Source organism: Arachis stenosperma, chromosome 7, assembly GCF_014773155.1.
Source record: "Arachis stenosperma cultivar V10309 chromosome 7, arast.V10309.gnm1.PFL2, whole genome shotgun sequence".
Taxonomy (NCBI): domain Eukaryota; kingdom Viridiplantae; phylum Streptophyta; class Magnoliopsida; order Fabales; family Fabaceae; genus Arachis; species Arachis stenosperma.
In genome coordinates, this window is record NC_080383.1 from 89,940,933 (window position 1) to 89,949,581 (window position 8,649).

An 8,649-nucleotide genomic window follows, 5' to 3' on the forward strand; every position below is an offset into this window, starting at 1 on the left:
ATGGTTAAAATAGTGTTAGGAACAGCAATTGAAGTGAATAAGGGCATAGTAGGAGTTGTTGCAGACTATAATGATAGAAGTGGAAAAGAGGAAATAGTGGCTATTAAGATGGCATTGGAGGATTTCTATCATTACACCAATCGAAGCTTTGCTCTTCACATAAGGGACTCTCATGGGGATCCCCTTAAAGCTGCTCTTGCAGGTTCATATTTCTTAATATTTGGGTATATACTATATACTTGATGGATCACACTAATTTCAAATCAAAAACACTAGGACGTGTCTCTTAGTCCATTATTTTATTTATTAAGTGTGTATGATAGTAAATTAGTATAAGAATTTAATTTTTATGCAAGGTAACTGAAAAGAAGTTTAAAAATTTTACACGTTACTGTTTAAATTGATAGTGTAAATAGCATCTAAAATAATGGATATGTTTGGATGATTATATAAAACGTTTTATAGTGTTTATGCATCAAAATTAAACTCATAAATATAAATAAAAATATTTTAGAAGAAAATTATACACCGAATTTTGCTAATCTTCATTATATACAATAGATATTAAGTCCTAAAAGGAGTATTAAATGTGTCAATAAAAAAAAATCCTGTTCCATTTTCAAAACTCAATCCTAAATACACTTTAATTAAGGGAAGAGTTGGCCAATCTCACTTGTTAAGAAAATTAGTCTTGCCATGATCACCTCTTGTAAAGAATACTTGTGATTTGGAGAAATAGAAATATACATTCATTCATTCATTAAATTATTTGTGTCTAGAGCCAAATATGCAAACAGACATAGCACAAAGTAGAGATAAAAAGGCTTAAAATAAGTCCTAACCACAGTTATCTTTGGATTTATTTCAACCAAAAAATAAATAATAACATTCATAATCATCCAATTCTAATTGATTTTGTTTTGCAGCAAGGGACCTTATTGACAAAGAGCAAGTGCAAGCAATTATAGGTCCACAAACATGGGAAGAAACAACATTAATAGCTGAACTTTGCAACCAAAACATGACACCTCTTCTATCCTTAGCAGATGTAACTCCAAATTGGGCAACATCAAAATGGCCCTTCATGGTTCAAACTTCACCTAATGCATTAAAACAAATAAAAGCAGTATCTGCTATTGTTCAATCATGGGATTGGTACAGTGTCAACATAATTTATGAAGACAAAGATGCTTCATCCACAGAATCTTTATCCAATATCTATTTAGCACTCACTGAAGCAGGTATCACAATAAGTAATCTCTTGAGTGTTCCTCCTTTTCCTTCCTCTTCATTGTCCAAAGATCTTGAGAATCTTAGAGAAGGCCATTGTAGAGTCTTTGTTGTTGCTAGTTTGTCCCTCAATTTGGCCATAAACCTCTTCGAAACTGCGTCGAAAATGGATATGGTTGGGAAGGACTATGTTTGGATCATTACTGACCCTTTTACAAGCCTTGTTCATTCCTTAAATGCTTCAACTATCTCCTCAATGCAAGGAATCATTGGAGTCAAGAGCTATTTCCAAGAAAATGGGAAAAAACATGAGGATTTCTACCGGAAATTTCGTCGAAAATTTAGCCTAGATTACCCTCAAGAACTCAACAATGAGCCAGGAACTTTTGCAGCACATGCTTATGATGCTGCATGGACTCTGGCTCTAGCCATGAGTCAAACCAACAATAATGAAGGTGGAAAATTCCTGATGAACAAGATTTTGCATAGTAATTTTCTTGGACTAAAGGGAAGAATTCAATTCAATGATCATACCTTAGATCCTACACAGACTTTTCAAATCATCAATGTGATTGGGAAGGGATACAAGGAGATTGGTTTTTGGTCAAATGGACTTGGATTTTCAAGCAATATTGGTCAACATGATGTTAGTTATAGTTCTTCAATGAAGGAACTAGGACAGGTTATGTGGCCAGGTAGACCTTGGGAAACTCCAAGAGGGTGGGCCCTACCAACAATTGAGAAGCCATTAAGAGTTGGGGTCCCTGCTTTGTCCACATTGAAGCAATTTATAAACATAACTCATGATCAATTCCAGGGATTCACTATTGATCTTTTCAAAGCAACTATGGACTTGATGCCCTACCATGTTCCATACAAGTTCTATGCTTTCAATGATACTTATGATGAGTTGGTGAGACAAATTTATTTGAAGGTAATAAGTTAGGTATTCAATATTTTTATGTCGTTCTTGCATGATATTTTTAAGTTGCAGATTTCCCCATATAATGTCACAAATTAATGGTTAATATTCAAATTGGTCTTTCAAAGAATTCTTTTTCCTTATTAAATTAGTCTCTGAAAAATTTTGTTATGTTGATCCCTAAAAATACAGTCGTTCCGTTTATTAGATGATAATGTGTTACATTAAGTGTTATGTAGCATGATAACATAACATTACATAACATAACAGTTAATGTCATATGTCACAAAATAATTTGTCAACTAAATGGCATTTAATGCCACGTTAATAACCAATCATTTTGTAACACAGTATTAATCTTTCATGTCAACATGTCACATGACATTTAACATGATATGCCATTATATAATAGATTCATTTGACCTATTTTGTGATTTTTTTTACCTAATCTATTAACTTATCTCTCTCCAATAGTGTAGTTTATGTCTGATATAAACTTTTTCTAAAAACATTACTTAATGACAATTACTTGTTTCTATTTGAAATGGCATGAAGCAGAATTTTGATGCAGTAATTGATGTAACAATAATCTCGTACCGGTACCAGTATGCCGAATTCACTCAGCCATACACTGATCCTGGAGTGGTGATGGTAGTCCCTTTGAAATCAAAAACAGGACACAGAGCTTGGCTGTTTGTGAAGCCTTTCACAAAGACAATGTGGATCCTAATAGTGTTAGTGATTATCTACAATGTCTTTGTTTTATGGATGCTAGAAAGAAATCATTTCTGTGAACTCAAGGGCTCCATACTCAAACAATATGGCAACATTGCTTGGTTGGCAATGACCCCTCTCGTTAACTTAAATGGTAACATTATTCACAACCTTTTACAAGAATTAGCTATTTAATTAGTCACCTCAAAATATATGCAATATCAGTTTAGTCCCTCAAAAATTTAGTAAAAGTAGAAAAACATGTTTGTATTCGTAACATTAGTTTAGTCTTTAAGGCTGCGTTTGTTTACAGAGACAGGAACACAAAGACACAAAATTGTGTTTGATAGAAGAGACATGAATAGAGACAATGTGTCCAGAGACACTGAATTAGTGTATTTTGTGTCCATCCTAATAGAAAGGACACGAAGACACTAACAAGGGACACAACTTATTTTTTATTTTTTTATTATTATTCTTGTTAATTTTTCATAATTATATTTTTTTATTATTATATTTTTCGTCTCAAATTTTTTGAATGAAAAATATGAGAATAAATTAGATTTTTATAATTTGTTCTAGTTTATCACCAAATAAAATAAAAGAGCATAAAATTTTGTGTCTCTATCCCTTATGTTTTGTTCTCAGTGTCTTGTCCTGTACTATTCTCAGAAACAAACGCAGCTGTGTATAGCATCAAATAAGATATTGAACTTACAAAAAATAAAGAATCAAATAGATATCTTTCAATAATTAGTCAAGGGATGAATTAACTTGTAACTTGTTTGCCTGTGACTGAACATAGACATAGGAGATAAATTACACAACAATTTATCAAGGGTGGCTATGGTGGTGTGGCTATTTGTGGCACTCATTATAATGCAGACATACACAGCCAACTTAACCAGCATGCTAACAGTTGAAAGACTTGAACCAACAATAGGTGATGTTGATCAGTTAAGAAATAACAATGCCATGGTTGGATACAGTACTGGATCTTTCTTGAAAAATTATCTTCATGATGTTCTACACTTTAACCCTGCAAACATAAGGCAATTTAGATCACATGAAGAGTTCGCTGAAGCTCTCAGAAGAAAAGAAATAGCAGCTGTCTTTATTGAAGTTCCTGGGGCCAAGATTTTCCTTGCAAAGTACTGTAAAGAGTTTATTCAAGCCGGGCCTATGTATAAAATCGGAGGATTCGGTTTCGTATGACCTTCTCCACCTTCAAATTAAGTCTAGGGGCCAGCAACTTTTGTATTTTTTTGCCAGCACTTAACCATTAAAAGAAAAGTGAGTGATTTTTCACCATTGGATGTAATTTCACACCATTAAAAACACTATTGATGGCCAATTGATGGTTACAAAATACCAAAGTTGCTGACCCCTAACATTGCTCAAATTTTAATACTCAAAATTTGAAGTTTCTGGTGATCTGTGTTGTGTTGGATGTTTGCAGGCTTTTCCGCAAGGATCTCCATACCTTCCACTTGTGAACAAAGCACTGTTGGATTTATTTGAATCCGGAAAACAGAGGGAACTGGAGAACAGAATGCTTGCATCAGAGAAATGTGAAGAGTCTGAACCGGACACCGAAACTGCCAGTCTTAGCCCAAACAGCTTCTGGGCCTTGTTCACTTTGACAGCAGGTACATCAACAATTGCCCTCTTGATTTATGTCACCGGCACCAATTGGTTAACCTCCGCGGTGATTGAACAATTGGGACAAGCCAAGAGACGACTCTCAAGAAAAGATAGTCATGTTGCAGAAAGTCCTGTGAATTCTCCACATTCAGATTCACATGTTATGCAACTTCCTCAAGCTTGATGCACTATATGTATTACTTCAATTTGATTTAGGAGATTGTACAGATAATCAAATAGACCTTTGTCTTTACGTCTCTATCATCTGTTGTATTTCTGTTTCAAAATTATGGAGTTGATAATATCAATCATGGTTAATACTTAATACAATAGGTGCCTGTTTATAATAAGCATGTGTTTCAACTTCTATTTTGCTCTCACTCTCATCTATCTATCTATCTAACTAACTAATAACTAACTAACTAATTAATAACTGCACTTATGTATGTACATGTACAATGTAAATACAACACCCATAATTAATTTGTCTCAGAACCACTCATTCACATGAATAACACTATCATATTTTCAATATCTCAAACTCACCACACTCGCGATAAAATAAAAAAATAGAGAAACATTTTTAATTTTAAAAAACTATGTTGATTTTTTTTATTAAAAACACACATACAATCATACATATATATGCCTTTTATATAGACAAAGGTTGATGCTAATAATAAATTCATGACTCTTCCAACCTTTTAATTAGCGGTGAATACACATAGTTAGCTAATTTTACTTTTAATTTTGACTATTCAAATAAACAGCTTAAACATCTTATTTATTTGACTTTTATTAGTTGACACTATAATTTTCAGTATAACTATAAATATCTTAAAAAATTTTCAAACTTCCAAAATGATTAGCTTTCAGCAAATTCATGATAGTTGTATTCAACTAAAAATTTGTTTCATCAATTCTTTAACCATATTTTATGAAAATTCTACTTCATATGAGGTGGTGCAAGTTAATTTAATTTTTCTTAATCAACAGTATTTTTCTTAAGTCAAATTTGTAGAATTAATCATTTCAAACATTTTCTTTAACTTGTAAAATAGTTTGGTCTTCAATGACTTTGTAAATATATAAGAATTTTTCTCTTCTATAGGACAGAACTCGATCACAACTTCTTTCTTATTCATCAACTCTCTAATTTTGTGAAATAGAATATCAATATACTTGGACCTTCTATGAAATACTGAATTTTTACAAAGTGTTATAGCTGGCTTGTTATCACAAAATATCATTGTTGGAGTATTTTGTTTCTTATTCAATTCTTCAAGAATTCTTCTTAACTAAACTGCTTATGTTGCACAACTTGCTACAACTATATATTCCGCTTCTATTGTAGAGAATGCTACTACTACTAGTTTTTCAATGACCATGAAATTGTTCCTGAGCCAATATAAAATGTAAATCCTGAAATACTTTTTCTTATTTCTATATCTCCGACCCAATCATTGTTAGTATAACTAACAAGATTCACTTCATTACTATTTTCATAATAAATATCATCATTTAAAGTACCTTTAATATATTGAAAAATTCTTTTTGCTGCGTGCAAGTGGTTGGAATAAGGTTCTTCCATAAATCTGCTAAGCAATCCAACTCCAAATACAACACCGTCTAGTTGTAATTAAGAATCTTAGACTTTCAATCAAATTTTTGTAATAAGTAGTATTTACTTCTCTTCCTTTATCTTCTTTTAGCAACTTGAACTTCTCTTCAACCGGAGTATGAATTGGTTTCGAATTATCCATATGAAATTTCTTCAAAATATCATTTGCATATTTCTTTCTGTGAAATGAAGATTCTATCATCTTTCTAAACGACTTCAATGTCAAGAAAGTAAGACATCAAACTCATATCCGTCATTTCAAAGTACTTTTATCATAGCTTCCCTGAATTATGCAATTCAACTATTATCTTCAAATTGTTGCTGGCAAAGATTAAATTATCAACATAAAGGCACACGATCAATATATTTTCATATTCAACATACTTGATATAAAGAGTATGCTCAAATGGATATCTTCTGAAACCATTCTGAATGAAATAAGAATCAATTTTCTTGTACCACGCTCTTGGTGCTTGTTTTAATTCGTACAAATCTTTCATCAACCCGTAAACTTTATCTTCTTCCCCTGGAACTTCATATCTTGCAAGTTGCTCAACATACACTTCTTCTTCTAAAGTGATATTTAGAAATGTGGGACTTAACATCATTTGATGTATTTTTCATTATATTGAGCCGAGAGTGAAATAATCAAACGAATAATGTCTAATCTAGCAACAAGAGCAAATACTTCAAAGTAACCGATATCTGGCTTTTGTTTGTATCCCTTAGCAACTAATCTTACCTTGAAACGATCAGCTTTACCATTAGGTTTAAAGTTAGTTTTGTAAACCCACTTTACTCCAATCAACTTCTTATATGTAGGTAAATCTGTCAGCTCCCATGTGTCATTCTTCTTAATGGCATGAATCTCTGATCCTCATCCATTGCTTTCTTTCAATTATTGTCTCTAGAGGTTTCTTCAAAATTTAATGGCTCATACTCTAAAAATAGAGCAAAAATTATAATTTTTTCATCGGATGAATCGTTGTCATTGCCAACTTTATAATCTACTAATCTAGTGGAGCCGCTCTCTTTGAGGTCTTTTAGATGATTCTGGTTATTTAATTGTGTCTAGTTGTCTTTCTTCTTCTTCTTCATTACGCGTATTTGGAATTAAAATCAACTGTTTTTTTGTCTTTGTGTTCCAGTCTCACATGTCATTTTTGCCAAATATCATGTCTCTGCTGATGATCACCTTTCTTGATTCTGGATTATACAATTTGTATGCTTTTACTTTGTGATATAGCCAATAAAGATATACTTCTCGTCTTTGCCATCTAACTTCTTTCTTAATTGATATGGAATATGAGCATAAGCAATATACCCAAAGACTCTGAAATAATGAATGGAAGACCTCTTTCCACTCCAAGCTTCTTCAGAAGTTTTATCACGAACACTCTTCGTTGGGACCTGTTTAAAATATGTACTGCTATCACGATTATTTCTGTCTAAAATTCTTTAGATATTTATTTTGACTTTAACTACATCTTACCATATCCATGATGGTTCTATTCTTTTTTTCCAGCAACTCCATTTGTTGAAAAGTATATCTAGTTATTAGTTGGTGTTGAATTCTGTATTGCTTAAAGTAATCTAAACATGCAATATATTCTGTTCTTATGTCCGTGTTAAGGATTTTAATTTTATAGTCACTTTGTTTTTCGACAAATGGTTTGAATGCTTTGAAGGTATCACATGCTTCTAATTTCTACTTTAGAAAGTATAGCATGTATATATACTAAAACATCAATAAAAGTGATAAAGTACCTGTTACCACCATTGTTTGGAACTTCAATAAAACAAATATATGAATGCATAATTTCAATCAATCTTCTAGCTCTCCATGACTTTCCTGCAAGGAATAGATCTTTGTACTTTTTTCTAGTTGACAAATTTCACAAACACAATTAGGAATATGAACTCGTGGTAGACTAGAAACAAGTCATTTTTTTAACAAGTAATTTAGGCTAGAAAAATAAAAATGTCCAAGCCGCATATGCCATAGCCAGTCATCATCAAGTATCACAAAACTCATGCAAGAGGGATTAACATGTTGAATTTTTAATAAAAATATTCTGTTTAAAGTCATCTTCACTTTAGCTATAAACCTTGTGTTGTTGTCAAATACAATGCAATATCCATGATAAGTTATCATCTTATATCCCCTCTCACTTAACTTTTTCATACTCAATAAATTGTAATCAAATTCAGGAGTATAGAAAACATCAGAAATATAACTCAGAAAACCATCCTTCAATCTAATTGGTATTACTCTTTTCATTCAATAGGAATCTATGTACTATTACTAACTTCAATAATAGTTTAACTAAATCATCTAGTGAAGAAAATAATTCTTTTCTACCAAACATATGATTACTACAAGCATTATTTAAGTACTATATATTTTCATCTTCAACACATGAATTACTTGTAAAAAATAAAATTTGAGTATCTAGATTCAGTATTTTGATGCTGATTTTCTGTAACATGCTTAATTGTTATTTATGATTTTGAATCT

At 31.8% G+C, this 8,649-nt stretch overlaps 1 protein-coding gene across 1 annotated transcript; it reads left to right on the plus strand.

Moving 5' to 3' along the window:
- Positions 1-4,730, plus strand: LOC130940107 (glutamate receptor 2.8-like). The gene is made up of 5 exons (XM_057868159.1): positions 1-202; positions 927-2,164; positions 2,711-3,020; positions 3,672-4,075; positions 4,326-4,730. The coding sequence occupies exons 1-5, from the start codon at positions 1-3 to the stop codon at positions 4,692-4,694; spliced, it is 2,523 nt and encodes an 840-aa protein (XP_057724142.1). The 3' UTR covers positions 4,695-4,730.
- Positions 4,731-8,649: the final 3,919 nt, after the last annotated feature.